General features: G+C 41.5%; 1 protein-coding gene across 3 annotated transcripts in view; it reads right to left on the bottom strand.

Annotated features, from left to right (window-relative positions):
• Positions 1 to 460: 460 nt before the first annotated feature.
• The window catches only part of LOC142804236 (uncharacterized), a 28,286-nt gene continuing 12,714 nt past the window's right edge, over positions 461 to 16,032 (bottom strand). For 2 of the 3 annotated variants that reach the window (XM_075890961.1, XM_075890960.1), the window contains 6 exons: positions 14,131 to 14,810; positions 10,680 to 10,880; positions 7,734 to 7,797; positions 5,478 to 5,640; positions 3,072 to 3,193; positions 461 to 550 (listed from right to left, as the gene is read on the bottom strand). In XM_075890961.1, coding sequence (XP_075747076.1) covers positions 3,076 to 3,193; positions 5,478 to 5,640; positions 7,734 to 7,797; positions 10,680 to 10,880; positions 14,131 to 14,810 — 1,226 coding nt within the window. In that variant the 3' untranslated portion in view covers positions 461 to 550; positions 3,072 to 3,075. The remainder of the gene's footprint in view (positions 551 to 3,071; positions 3,194 to 5,477; positions 5,641 to 7,733; positions 7,798 to 10,679; positions 10,881 to 14,130; positions 14,811 to 16,032) is intronic. The other variant, XM_075890962.1, reaches the window with a different exon arrangement.

Consider the following 16,032-nt stretch of genomic DNA (forward strand, 5'->3'; position numbering starts at 1 on the left):
CTGTTAGTAGGAATACAGAATTTGCTGTATTTAGAAGAGGAATAAACGGAGATCGCTGTAGAGCAGTCTGGCCGTAAATTATTCCGTTATTATGAATGAAAACAGAAGCTTCAGTAAAACACCTGGTTTCGTTTAATGGCTTTTCTGTGCTTGACTAAGGTTTTGCGTAGTTTCTTTGCCTTGAAGGAAAGAGTTGTTTCACTGAGCATAAAATAAACTTAGTTTTTGTAGTAACTTAATTTGTGAAAAACTAACACAAGCTTTTGTTGACCAGTACTGTCGAAAAGCCGATGTTTTACGGAATGGAATGGAATGTTTATGTGGCTGCCTGTAGATTCTCATGATGGAGTTTTATGTCCAATTTTATGTACTGTTTCAACCTACACTAATGCAGTCTTTATGTACTGTGTGTGTGTAAACCACCCCTGCTGCTGCATACCAAATAAATAATAATGCACCATTAACAAAACACAGATGAATTTATTTACATATAATACATGTGCTGTAGCTTGCTACATCACCATTCTTCATCACTTCAGCATGTTTATGCCTGAAAAGAATGTGAAAAACAAGTGATCAATTGAATGCAAGAGGCAACTTACACACACTTTATAATGCCTTCTCTGTGTATGTATATGGCCCTTGATACAAAAAGTAGGGGCACGTGGTAGAGCAAAATGTGAAAAAAAAAATCACTTTGTTTTCTTTGCAATTTGGGGAGGGGTGTCCCTTTGTGCATCCACATTCGTGCTTTTCATAAACAGCATTTTTGGTGGCTCAAAACCAGTTTTTCCAAAAGGAAGTAGCCAGTGAAAACACACTCTAGTGCAAGCCCCTTGCATTCGCTCTATGCTTACGGCCCAATTTTCTGACGTACAAAAGTCAAAATGCTTGTCTAGAGTCAGCTGTGTATAGAAGATTGTCGGGTAACTTCTAAAGCAGTCCGAAGACACTGTGCACCTTTGTATTCACAATCCGCCTTCAGAATACATAGGTTGGAACACTTTCAGCTCCTAGCATCATTACACCTTGCATTTGCCGTGCTTGTCGATAACCTTAGATGCTGGGGGTAAAGAAGGTTCTGAGGAAGTGTAAATTTCGTTGAAGCCCGTACAGTTTTCTTGTTAATGTGAATAAATCCCAGTGACGTACTGAGGTGCTGAACCAGCAAGCTCTTTATTGTTAAACCTCCCAGCCTTTTCAGCATCTTTCGAGGTGAATCACGTATATACATGGGGACAACGGGTATGCTCTAATGGACATGGACTAATATTTCTGATGCAACTGAATAACAATGTGTGAGAACGACTCAGTGTAAGTGTTGAGTTAATGGGAATTGAGTCACAGAATCTTTCCTTTCTTTGTTTAGGGTGAGAGTCCTAGAAATGGCGACATTGAATATTTTTTTTGCATTTAATAATGGTAGTATCACACGAGCCTCTATTCTGAGATAGGATTGAAGCTTGGCCAAACTACAATGAATTTGCTGGAAATCGTTGACCACACTTGACGATACGTTGCAGATAGAGCTGAATGACATCTCACAAAAAAAAAAAAAAACAAGACAAGCATTGCGAGAGGCTCCACGGTGAAAAATTGACTTTGGCAGTGATTACCAAGCTTGTAACTACTAAACAAAATAATTGAACAGTGTTTCTGACAGTGCGATCACTTTTCACCTGTTTTTGAACTTTATTCCATATCTCAAAACAGTTTTTTATTACTTAGCTACCATTATTTCCCATGTATTTTAAGATAACCAGTTGATTATTTTTCTTGTATACAGCTACTGAAGCAAAATAGAAGCTATGCACTTTACAGTTATTGTGTTACAAATTTTCATAGATGCCAATTAACTCAAAAGTCAAGCTCTAGTGGTAAAAAATTCACAAAAATTCTATATTATGAAGTTAAAAGAGCAAAAAGTTTGGAAGAAAATGATGTATGGATTATATGAATATCCCTTTTAGTCACTGAGAAAACTACCTAAAATCAACAAAAATGCACAGGATGTATAGGGCCTGCCCGGCGCTCCTGAGAAGTTTCCCACTGGCTCTGATCATGCTCAGAATGAGCAGTTACATTTTCAGAAATATTTGTTGCTATTGTATAGCAGAATGCACGGGTGAATACCTATACTGATTTTCAACTTTGCATTCTGCTGTTAAGCTCTATGTGCCACATATAGCTACAAATTATGGCTGAACTTTCTTAATATAGATTTACCAGCGCAAAAAAAAGACGGCACATATTTTAATCATGAACCAACTTGCCCAAGCAGCAGCTTTAGTGAAATTTTTTAAGCACTGTTTATTGATCACAGAATGTTTTTTTTTCACTATGCTGAGGTGGGAGGGGGGGGGGCTGAGGATCCTGTAAAAAAACTGAAAGAGCTTGACCTGAACTAAGAAACATCATGTGAATATACACTACACTTATTCGTAGCCAGGCGGTGGCACACCGGGCCCGTGCCTCTCCCCTCCTTCCCCCCAAACTTTTTTTCTCCATGAAATACTTAGCGCAAAATTACCATTTGCCTGCCCAGACCTCTGGTTTAGATCAAAAAGGGCCCCCTCCCCCTAAAAAATTCTGTGTATGCCCTTGGTTTAGATGAATGAATTTCCAAACCCTGTTTAACATAAGCATCAGTGAGATTAGATAGATATATGGGGTTTAATGTCCTAAAACCACATATGGTTATGAGAGACGCTGTAGTGGAGGGCTCCGGAAATTTCGACCACCTGGGGTTCTTTAACGAAGCATCAGTGAGATTGATAACTAGGATAAAATTAAGGCCAAACCTTCCATTTTTCTCTTTTCACAACATACTATATGTCCTTGGCACAATTCACAGTATATAGAAATCTCAATTGAGAGTGCATTTTCATGTGCTGGCTCTTGTGAAATAATAGCAGTATATTTTGACTACACTCCGAAGGACAAAAAAAAAGAAAACGCCAGGCTCATAATACTTACAAACAAATTAAATTGAAAATGCAAAGCCACAATCAAGATAATATTCAGCTCTAATAACCGGATATCATCAGAAAATGTGTATGATTCATGCTCACACTTTCACTGATTGAAACGCAGCTTCTGGGCCAACTTCATTATCTTTGTGTGCACACTTGTGCGAGACTTCTGGCCACCTTCGCACCTGCTGCCCTTTGCCGGGTTGACATCAAATATCTGCCTGTAAAGGAAATGTGCACAGTAGGCACGCATTAGATCGCTGACATGCATCAAGTAAAGAATTAGCTTTCTTGACCGCCAGCAGCAGTAGTTTAGAAAGCATCTAAGGTGCACCTGTTTTTTTATAATCTATTTTGTGATGTCATGCTCCCATGATGGCATTCAATATATACTATCCAGTCCAAGGCAAATTATGACACTGATAAAAAAATAACCCAAGTCATCAGTATGGCTATGTTTTGCTGTTTAATGATTAACACAACCGAACTAAACCTTACAGAGACGGTTAGTACATGCCAAATTTCATTCGCAAATGTACTAAGAGAACACTCTTGTTTTTATGCATATTATGGGCACAATTTGCTATCACTGCTACTTTGCTTGTTTTTTTTTTGTAAAGTAATATAGCGTATAAACTAAACTATAGGTCGAGTGGGAATATAGGTCGACCCCCCAAGTTGAGGCTACTGAAAAAGAAAAAAAAAAGGAAAACAACCCAAAACTGCCGAACCACATTTATTTAGGAATTGGGCGCACCTCACCCCGATCGTCGGAGCCCCCCTCAACCACCATCGCAACTGTTCCTATTCGTCAGGTGAAGCACCACTGTCTTCTGAAGACAGTTTGTCGCTAGCCGCCTCCCACAGTGCGTCGTCTTCCGTGCCATCCAGCGAGTTGCTGAGGCAACTTTTGACAGATGGATGTGCGCTGCCGGAGAGAAAATCCTTTGCGCCTCATGAATCGACGCACCCAAGAGTTTGGTGCACGAAACTTTTCTCTCGTGAGCCCAGCTTCTCGAGCAAGTTCCACGGCTTTCTTGCAAATGGTGTCCACGGTCACTGGCAGCGAGCGCACACGAACTTCCCGCACAAAGTCCGCTAGCTTATCCTCTAGCTGCGGATGAACAGCACTTCGCCCACGAAACGACATTTTGCGAGGATTGCACATCTGCAGCTTCCCTTTATGAGCGCTCCAATAGCGCACGCTTTTTTCCGACACAACTAAGCGGCGCTGGGCAGCCATATTCCCGTTCGCTTCCGCGAACTTAACATCTAGTTTAAACGCAGCTGAGTACTTCCTCCTCGTACCGCTACTCATAATCAGTGAACGAAAAAAAAAAGACAGCTAAAAATGCAGCACAATGTCAAGCAGAGCGAAAACTCAGAACAGAGCGGGAGCAAATCACGAACACAAAGAAAACAGACGGAGAGAAAAAAAATCGGCTCGCGATTAGATTTGGATGCGGATATGGCCGCGTCCGACTTGTGGCACCTACAAGCCACATGTTGCCAGACAGCGGCGCACTGTCGGCTAGACACCGCTATATAAAACGAGGGGCGACTTTAGCTTCTTGTTTTATTGAAAATATCTCGACTTATATTCCGGTTTATACGGTAGGTGCACACAATGAACAGCAGCAGCAGCATTAGACAGTTGACATTTCCCTAACAATCAAGCACTAAGGGGGTACTACGCAGTAGTCTACTATGTCGTTTCAGCATACACTGTATTAAAGAGCTCAATCAGCAGTATCGATTATTGGCACCAGTTAGCCAGTTCTCAAATTCCATCCAATAAATGCAAATTAAAAGGGACAGAGCTCTTAGCACTCCCAGTGTGCACGCCATGCACGTAAATTTCATTTTCAGCATTTAATTTTGAACCAGTTCGGAAAAGTTATGCTCCTACTAACACGATTACAATGATGTACACGATACATTCATTAAATTATGAAGAACAATCACTCATTTGTGTGACTTTTTTCGACAAAGGTATCCAGTATATTTTTTCAAATGACAAGGCTCAGAAGATACTAAATACGAATTGACATTACAAGAGCAAAATAAGTAGCCATAAATTACCAAGCCTGCACACAATTACGGCTGCCATGACCCTCTTTACAACAGCAGGTTGGAAAGAGGGTGGCACAGTATTCTGTCCTGGTTCCTTATTGCCAGAAAAATGTTAGCCCTCTTCTCATTTGTTACTTCTGTTTCGAGCGACTGTTTATCAGGAGATTTATGGTCATGCCCATACAATGGGGAAGACTGGTCAGAACTTGGGAGTTAGCCGTGTAAATCGGGAGAGTTGGTAGGCCTGATTATAAGATGCCTAATGGAGGGCTTCATAAATTTTGACTATCTGCAGTTCCTTACATGCACTCACATCAGTCGAACTTGAATAAAGACAGTTCAAAACAAACAATCAAATTTGTAATGCTATTAATAAAGCTTGTAAAAACATGCACTTGACAGGTTTATGTGTTGCACAAGGATGTCTCATACCTTTGCAAAAACTCCAGACTGGTGGAGGCGCTACCTGCATAGGCCATGTTAAGTACATAATAGCACAGAAAGGCCAGGCACGTGGCCTCCACAAAATCACTTGGTTCGCTGAAAAGGAGCTGTTGCTCGGTTGCCACGAAGCATTGGTTCTTGAAGATGCTTCCTGTAAAATAATGAGAACACAAGTGATTTCTGAAAATATCCATGGCCATTTCAAAACCTACTCCGTTGCCATTCCGAAAGAAGGCAGTGTTCAGTTGTATCTTTTTCAAAAAGCACCATCTTGAACTTGCTAATAAATTTTCTCGCTCACAACATGCAATGTACAACATGCTATCAGTTGTAGAGCTGTTGATGGGGTGTTTGCAGTTGTAAAATTATGTCATATAAGACTTTAAAATTAAATCTCAAATGTGTCCAAAATACACATGACAATTACGAATTATGTTACATTAGAGATCAAGAAGTGCTTTGAATTCATCTTTGTGATGCACAAACGTTTATTGTGGAACAGTAAAATGCATTTTAAATGACTTGAAATATGTGCAGCACAATCTGCTGTTAAAGGCAACCAACTTTGCTAGTGCTATAACTGGCTGCACACACTGAACAGATGCCTATGAATGTGTTGGCAGCATATTTCACTTAATTATACTGTTGCCGCACGCTATGGTGCCAGAAATATTGTGACAGTATTTACTGGACAAATATTCAAAGGGGTACTGACACCATTTTACAGAGCATGGGACAAGAAGCTGGTACTGGATTGTCACTTCAGGGTACACTGGGAGCCGAAACTAGCTTTCAAAAAGACATCGCAATTACTTTTTGAGAGTGCTCCCATGTTTCACAGTACATTTCACAGGCCCTCAACCGCCTAGAAATTTCTTTTGATGCAAATAAAAACGGCTATTGAAAATTTTCGTGTTGGAACCCCTTTAAGGTTATCAAGGTGTGGTTCAAATGAAACATATGAGAAGAGCACAAGGATGGGTACAGACTCGTCAATGGGCTTCATTTAGAACACGTATGGTTACACGCTACAGTCTGCAAATTCCTCATCTATGCATCATAGACTTGCATTAATTCTTGTACAATCTGAGCCAAATACGCTGGCCCAATCATTTTCCTCCTGAAAAAAAAAAAAGAAGACCTCAGCAAGCTTAGGAGCCAATTGGTCAAGGCTGCATCTCCGAATTTCATTCTTGCCAGTAATGGCTGTCATAGTTTCTGACAAGTAATCAATGGACTTTCACTGAAGTCAGAGGCAGATAAGACCCTTGTCAGGAATCAACAACTTGTGTTCCCTGCGCCGTTCATATATATATTGGCCTGTTTGATTGATGTAAACATTCCTCCAGGTTTGATAAGCAACTAACAAACTAAAAGGTGTGGCACTTAGTGCAATTTTACACACCCTACTAGTGGTTTGTACGCTCCCAAAACTTTTCCAAGGCTTCCTTTGAAAAAATGTGCAATGGCCTTTTTCAGTCTTCGAATACGCACAATCATAAAATAAGTCTTCACATGCTCGTGGTAAATATGTTCAGAATGTATGATCTGATGTTAAAGTTGGGTTAATATTAAAGCACAGCATTTTGTCTGGTGAGCTAGTTTGTGGGTGAAGGTTACTCTTCTGTGCCGTTCAAGGTAAATGCTAAGACCCCGCATTGCCTCTATGAAGTGTGCAAGATTGCACTAAGTGCCACCCCACTGAGTTCGACGTGCGCTCGTCAAGTAGGATAACGAAGTCACTCAGACATGGAGGAATGTTAACATTGGTCATACAGGTCAATGTATAAATGAATGATGTAGGGAACACCAGCCCTTGATAAAGACCAGACAAGGTTCTCACCTGCCCAACTTAAATGCATGCGAATTGTTTACTTTTAGTAAACCATGGCAGACTTTACTGGCAAAGACAAGAATTGAGATGCAGTTGTGACCCAATGGCACTTGAGCTTGCCTAGGCTTTTTTCCTAATGAACAAAAGCAATGATTGTGTCTGTGATACTTCACTCAGACTATCAGAATGAACGCAGGTTCCCTGCATGAGTGTACTGAATAAAACCCAGTTGCAGGTCTGCCCTCACCTTCCACTCTTCTCCTCCGACAACATCTGTTATTTAAGTGTATAAGTATCTACTGCACCTTGTAGCTGGAGTTAGGCTCACACTCATGTTGTAAAATGTCATCAATTTACTTGACCTCCTCGCACAACAATCAACACATAATGATATCGACAAGGGAACTCACCCAGTGCAATGATTGTAGGCGTTGATGGCAACTCGGCAAGCTTTTCAGTGATGCTTGTTCCCTCCTGGATGAGCAAAAAGATCCCGTGTACACAAAAGCACAAAGAGATATGTACAGTTGCGGCCATTCCAATATATAAATCAGAGATGCGATCCCTGCAATTCCGTTTTCCACCATGGTTCCTGGTCTATTGCAGGCTGTGTGCACCAAGTACAAATTACCTACCTAGGAGCCTTGAAACTTGGAACAATTTTAGAGCAAAGTAGAATGGATAGCGAGCACGCAAAAAAACCTGCTCACATTTTGATTCATTTTTCTCTCCGGATTACAGAAACATCATAGACAACTCTGAATGATTGCAGGTCAATATATCAATGTTAGTGGTGATAGTATTGCTTAAAATTATTTTGCATGTGCGACAGCAAGGGACAAAGTGAGCAACATCTTGCAACAACTCTGGCCTATTCCCATTCTTAGTGCCCTCCTCACTGCGTCGTAATGAGGCACTACAGCCAAAGTGACGAGAAACATTGTTCTGCAGTGCATTGCAAAAAACTAATGCTTTGTGCATGTGGAGCACTCGGATTGCACACAAACACTTTTTTTCCCATTGAGCCTGAAAAAGGCTAGTAAACCAAGTTTGTGCACTGTGGTTCACCATGCGTGCACCATGCCCCAACACAGTTTTTGTTGCATGAAGTCTCACTTTTCACAGCGCTACGTTCCTTCTCATTCACTCTGTGAACTTTATAGTCGGATGCTTGGGGACTTCACCCCCTATCCTAGTGGCTCTGATGAAACAATGGCACCTGCCCGCACTAACTGTTGGCTCAAGGGCAGTGTATTTTTTTTTTTTTTTCAGAACATTTTTGTGACTACGACACAATGCGGATAACCAAAGTAAGTTCCACAAAAAAATTGAAAATTGCCTTTTTTTTTACACTATCTTCAAATGCTGATACTTGTGACAAAGCGCGTGTTCCGGTGTAATTTTAATGAATAATGCTGCTGTACAAAGCCACCAAAATTACCTTAAAATGAAGCACAAAGGCAAAAGATATGCAAAGCTACACTATCCTCCTTTTAACTTGTGTCCAGCAATTCATGAATTAGGTATTTTTGGATGTTTAGCATATTTGTTCTGTCAAAAAATTTTGCTGCAGCGGTCACTAAATTCTCGTACGGTAGCATTGCACTTGTTCTTTATGGGAAGAAAATACATCGATTAAGAAGTGTAAAAAAGTTAAGTCTGCTCAAAGTTCAGAAATTGTGAAATTAGAAGAAAACTGTTTTCAGCAGTCAAAGTTTAATTTTCCTTTATACAAAAGCAGCTTTTTTCACAAAATTCAACTGAAAAAGCTATTGTTTTGTGCTAAAAACCTGCACAGCATTCAGTCGATCCCAGATATATTGAACTCGAAGGGGATCGCGATATATGTAGTTCGATATATCGATGAGTCGAAACACAAAATATGTGCATTTAAGGCATAAATTAGAGCATCTCAGACCTAAAAACAGTTTTTTGAAATCCTAACAAGCACTTAAAAATGATTCTCTCACAATATGATAAAGAACAAGGCCTGAACATCTACTTTTGCAAGTTATCGCACTTCATTTCACTTGAAAATAGTCTGTAAACTTTTCTCTCTTTTTGCGTGCCACCAAGTTTCAGTTGTCCTCAATATCACTGGACCCTTCCAAGTAAGCAAATTCAGCTCATTCGGCCACAACAGCGCTGAGTGGCACTGAATGCCAATGTAAGCTCCGTAGAGCGTTGGTGGTGAAAGCAATAATTCCACGGCACCGTCAACATTTGGCATCATCTCGGCATCCATGCAGTCAGAACCAGCGACGTCGTCTTCTGCTCCAATGAAGCCGCTCGCTGTCTGAGAGGTGGCCGAAAACACTAACAAGGCATAGAATTTACTGAGGCATTGTACGCCCTTGACAGCAGTCATGACGCACTCAAAGTCGTCACCTGGCACAAAGCCCGCAAAGAAACAGTTCACGACTGTGCTTTACTTGAGGTCGCTCCTAGCACCAGCCATGATTTTTATCGCTACGAGCGTATCAATGTGTAGCGCCGACTTCCAAATGATGATTTATCAGTAACGAGGCGAGAAGTACACAGGTCCACAAGCCACAAAATGCGATGCTGCCCACAAACGAGCAAGCTCCCACCGTCAGCATGTTGGTGATAGCGATGTCACTTGTGGCTTTGTCATTTTGTAACCGACAGCTGTTGCTTTGGTGCGGAAAGCTAGAAAAAAGCGTAGCCTCCGAAATGAGCGTTCTAAAACCGGAAGCACCAAAATACCTCATGAAGTTGCACATCTCGAAGGCCACGCTTTTCAGTCCCACATGCCATCATACACGATTGAATGCGAACATCGCAATGAGATCACTAAACTTCCTTAAGTCATTCCACTTCGTTTTGGTGCCCTCGGTCATCACCATGCCCCCACGTTAAAACCTGCAGATCGCACATCAAGCATACCGGTGCACTCACAAGTGCTGTGCAACGAGCTAGATCAGCGAGATGGAGTTTCAATGTTTCACTTTTCAGCACCCCCTTTTAGTCACTTGCACGCGAAAAGGGATCGGAACTTGTCGAATTGTGGCTATAAATGATCATTATTTGTTAGGAAAAATGCAATTTGTGGGCTTTAGCGTGGCTCAGAGTTCAATTTAGTGGATGTTCTGCTGTGCGTGAGTTCGATAGATGTGTACAGCAGTCCCGTATTTTTGCATGGGAAATTCAAGGGGATCTCTCAACTTTTTGATATAGCCAATAATTCGATATATCATAGTTTGATATACCCGGGATCGACTGTATTCTATAAAATCTAGAACCTAAAGCTGTTCTCAACAAACCAATACATCACTTTCTCAAAAGATGTTACTGTCCAGTTTTGTACTAACATAATGCAACAAAGTGAAACTTACTTCAAATACTTGGTAAAGGTAGTTCTTGTCTTCCTTAAAATGCGCGCAGAGGAATGGTAGCACAGCTACCTGGACTGCTTTTTCTCTTTGTCCATCGTCTCTCACGCGCACCACCAGTTCCATAGTGTGTTTCGTCGGCGCCTCCTCCATCATCTGAAATAATGCAGGCGCACAGGCCGGCATCCTCTCCTGGAAGATTTCCTGCAATTATTCCAAAAATCAAAGTAAATAAGAGTTACTTGATAATAGATGAATTCATCTGTAGAGATATTAAAGTGAAAACTGTTTGAAATGTAGAACTATATTACCACCCTACAATTGAGTGCAACAGCTGTGACACGCCAAAAAAAGAAGACAAAAAACAGACTGGTGGGGAATACCACCCTGAAACTACTGCACCAGCTTACTAGAACATGTTGTTGGCTAGTAGGTTCAGGCTGAAGAAAGGTAGGGACGTAAACCACATAGACAAGAAAAAAAGAAGTGGACGAGATAGAGCATTGATTGCAACAGATTTTGTTTGCAAAATAAAAAAGGCTCCTTTTGTTTTTGTAAACACCAAAGCATATGAGCAGGAAAATGGCGTGCACTCCACGATTATGACATCACGATAAAAAAAAATTGCGCTTCTGCTTCATGCAGGGTAACGGACGTGCCACTGGGGCACACGCTTTGTTTCACATTGATAAAATACGCCACCAAAGGTTCATGTGCCACAGTGTTCTTGCTCCTTCCGAGTATGCGAATATTTGCAAGGTCCCGCCCACACATGCAGGATTCAAAGTGCATAGGTAAACGAACACTGATTTTATTACAGGGAACTCCCTTTAAGATGAACTCTTCAAGACGAATTCTTGCTTGAGACGAACAACACGGGAGTGTTTGTTTGGTTTCCTATAGACTCAATGCAAAACAAAAACGAACCGCATAACAGGTTTCTTCTGTTGAGACAAACTCTCGCAGCGACCAACAACGACGGGGATTCTGCGCAACAAACATTACGGTCTTGATGGGGGCATTCAGGTGAACAAGAGAAAGCAAAAAAAGGGGGGAACTTCCTCGTGCAAGGACTCAAACATATCGAAAGCTAATTGTGACGTGGACTGAGAAAGCGAGATAAGTGGAAAAGAAAGGTCAGCGCATAAAGCTGGTATCTCCCTCACCCCCAGCCTGTAGGTGGAGAAAGGGACCGGCTTTATTAACAAAAAGCGTTTGTCCTTTCGTGTTCTCGTTACGTTCTTCAGTTCCCCAACAAGAGTACAGTGGAGAACAGAAGAACACGGGAGCTTGGCTAGAGGGGAAAAGGCAAAAGAAGGGGGGGGGGGGTGAAAAGTCAAATGAAAGTGAAAATGGGAAGATTTTCTGTACATTATAATCACATGAACGGAAACCACATATGTGGCACTAGCACTCCCATCAGAGGAGTATGATGCATTTTTATTGCCGTCACACAATGGCACCTGAGTACATGTCGTGGTAAGTTCGCGTTGTTTTGTATAGGGCCTGTGCACGTCGTACCTCTTCCCACTTAAATGCAGCAAATTGTGATGCGCCACTTTCATTACGAGAGTGAACGACACAGGAAGGTCATTTTGCACACTAAATATAGCTGCGTTGTGTCTTTTTTGTGTGCCTGAGGCTTGTGATCGAGAGTAGTGTAAACAGAGATCTTCGGCTGCTTGTTGTTCAGGAAAAGTTACAGCGGGCGTAAAATAAGAAAATATCCGAACCTCATAGAAAAGCTTCTAGACTATCATAAGCAACTTAGTGTATATTGGCTTTGTCAAGGTAACGGTATGCAATGGAGGCGTATCCAAAAGTGATAACAAAGCCAGCCAAAGGGCTGGTGCCAAAAAAAGCCAAAGAGCTGGTGCAGTGCCACATGCAACAGTCCCTCAAAACCGCCAGAAGAATGAAACCGCCAGAAGAATGAAACCGCCAGAAGAATGAACCGCCAGAAGAATGAATTTTTCATTCTTTGAATGAAAAATCTGCTCGCCTCTCCCTTTTTTATCTTCTAATAGTCAAAATATGGTCATGCAACAATTTTATTGTTAAAATGTTGTAGCAATTTATTCATGAGCATATTTATTATGAACTTGTGAAATCAAGTACTCACAAGATTAGTCTAAATATTCTAGTTGAAAGCATGGTTTTTATCGAGCTGAGCCAAATAAATGCTTTTTCTTGTTTCTTTCCTCCCCATTGTAAGTATACTTCATTCAGTGTTTTCAAGCAACATAGTATTTAAGTGCACTTGGTATGTTAGCATTTGGTTTTTGGGGGCACTTTTCATAAGACAAACTCCTGATAAGACAAACAAATGATTGTGGTCCCTCGGAGTTCGTCTTAAAGGGAGTCTACTGTATTAAATTTAATCAAAAGCTCGTGCTCACTTACCCTGTCATTAACACAGCGTTCGGTTTGGTGGATATAAACCTCGCCGCATGGAAGTGAAATTTTGTAAACCACGCACAACACCGAAAGTACAAATGGCCTTGCACGCCTTTTACCTCAAAGGGTAAGCTTTTACGGTTCTGCAATGCGAGGACACAAGCCGAGCCACTTTTAAGGAGCTCAAAACCAATAGGTACCTTGTACCTGTTCGCCACCTTCATAAAGTTGTAGAAAACTTTGTGGCTATACGGCACGACTTGTGGTCGTTTGTCCATCAGTGGCTGTTTTCGGCTTCCCCTTTAGTTTCTGAAGCAGGGTTTCAGCTACTGCTACCATAACAGCAAAGGTATCAGCAGCTTTTTAGCCTCTCTACTTGGTGGTTAAAACTCCTGAATTTTGTGAGCACAGGACGGTGTTAATGCAGATTTTGAGGAAAATAGTATCAAAAGCAAGCTTGAGCTTTAGATTAAAATTAATAATAAAATCAGTGCTCGTTTACCTATGCAATTCGAATCCTGCAAGTGTGGGCAGGACCTTGCAAATATTCGCATACTTGAAAGGAGCAAGAACACTGTGGCACATGAACCTTTGGTGGCGTATTTTATCAATGTGAAAGAAGGTGTGTGCCTCAGTAGCACGTCCGTTACCCTGCATGAGGCAGAAGCGCAATTTTTTTATATCGTGATGTGATAATCATGGAGTGCACGCCATTGTTCTGCGCACACATCTGCAGGTATACAAAAAGAGCCTTTTTTTCTAATAAAATCAGTAGCAAGTGATGCTCTATACTGTCTTTTTTTTGTCTACATGGGTTGCATCCTTAACATTATTGCAACATTGCACTAACATTAAATTTCAACAGTATCTTTTAGGACAGGATTCGTTTTTTATGGGTAAAAATAGACTGGAGTGGTTGCACTTCCATGATATACCAATGCCATCAGGCACCATAGAAAGTCCATAATTTACAAAGTACACATATAATCTTGAATACGATATTTGCTTTTGACCTAAATAAACAGTCCTTTCTAGAACAATTAAGATAGTATCTCACCTTCGCATTCTTCCCCAGAAGTTCATTGGCGTGCTGGTAGAAGACGGGCTTAATAAAAAGTAAGGGCCACTCGTTTTGCACCTCTGATGTGTGTGGCAGGGGGTCCTTGTTGATGAAATTTCTCTGTTCTACATACAGCTCCCTCATGTACTCCAATGCCTGGGGTACATTTATGTCCCGAGCTCCTTTTCTACCTTCCCGTTTCAAATATTCAATTTTTTCCGCTGAATCATTTGCGGGTTCAAACAGTCTAACTGGCTGCCAGTTGGCGCACCCATATGCCCACTTTCGGATCTTGGTATTTGCGCTTTTTGATGGTGAGGCTGAGCGCTTTCCTCTGGTGGTATTTTCAATGCGATTTTCTAGCTGCTGAAAGAAGGCGTCATAACCCCTGCCCAGCAGCTCACCATCTATTCCACGATCTTCTAACGCAAGTGGATATGCTGCAACAACTTGTGAAGCTGCTATTCGTATTTGCTCTCTTCGTGGCCTACCCGACTTTTCGGTTAACTGAATCCCCACTATCCTCACAAGCTCTCTCCTTTCCCTTGGAGGAAGGGGCAACGGAGCTTCCAGAACTTTTTTCAAGGCGGCTGGAAGGCAGTCCAGTGACAGCAGCTGCCTCTGAGCACCAGGTTCTTGGTTAACAACCAGTAGTGGCTCCGGAAGATCAGTTGGGTCTAGGGAATAAAACAAAACCATACAGAAAAAGTTTGGCATGAAAACTGAAGTAACTATAGATGTACTGAACAGGTCATTTGTTACATTTAGCAGATATTGGTAGAAGAGTTGAAATTTAAAAAGATATTGAACAAAATTTTCAGCCAAATTGAAGGAATGGTTGCTGAAATCAATACACAGCCTTCATTTCAGGCAGAAACTAGAGGAAAATAACAGTTTTAATGCTTCTTTAACAATCTGCCATGTCTAGTGGCCGCACTGTGAACTAGAGGAGGTGAACGACATTTAGTGACATTAGATATATTGGAATAAAGCATGTCAAGTATGCCGTCATCACCCACGTATATCTTGACCCACTCAGCTCCCAACGGTTCCCAGGATCACTACAAACAGCATTGGCAAGAAATAAGGATCCTGGCTGGGGTAAAGCAAGAGTGCTTTTATGGAAGGTGGAGAGTGGGGTGAAAGATGAGGTGGCAAGAAGAAAAGGACAGGAACACGTGCACCCTGCACATGCCTAGGTGAATGTGACATCGTGGCTCATGCCCGGGCCACAGCCGCCACACTCTGACAATCCACCCAAAATACAACCAACTGTTCAAAAATCTGTAAAATATACATTGTTTATCACAACATTCATGCCTTCCTGGTAGAATTTTGATGTTTTCATCAGTTCTTCCCTTTAAGCTTCTCGATACATTAAAATATTCATGGGCACAGACTAACCAGAGTTATTTGAAAGATCATATATAATGGTGCCCAAGAATCCCTGTTATAATAGAGGGAACAAAACTGAAGACTTTTGATGAAGTGATAATTTGATAGTCAAATGGACAATAAGGGTTGTGACAATGGCATCCCAACTCTTTGCAGCACTGCAGAATTAAAAAAGGTGCTTGTCGGTATTACCGAGGGTCCTATCAGAATGACCTCATGCCATATCCAGAACACCAGCTGGGTTGGCTCCTGTGATCTTCAAGACTATGCCCAAATAACATATATACACCTGATAATAATACAAATATTCAGGCCTAAAGTGTCGATGTAGCTTGATTTCTTGTATGCATCACTACAGATGAATACTATTGCTGAACAGCTGTGAACTCTGAATACTGCAGCCTTGAAACTCATACCGGTACCAAGACTGCAGTGCCACATGCATGTAGCACAAGACCACGCTCAGGCTGCCGCAACATGTAACCAATCCTGCGCCCGTTTCCC

This window comes from Rhipicephalus microplus, chromosome 3 (genome assembly GCF_043290135.1).
Source record: "Rhipicephalus microplus isolate Deutch F79 chromosome 3, USDA_Rmic, whole genome shotgun sequence".
Classification (NCBI taxonomy): Eukaryota; Metazoa; Arthropoda; class Arachnida; order Ixodida; family Ixodidae; genus Rhipicephalus; species Rhipicephalus microplus.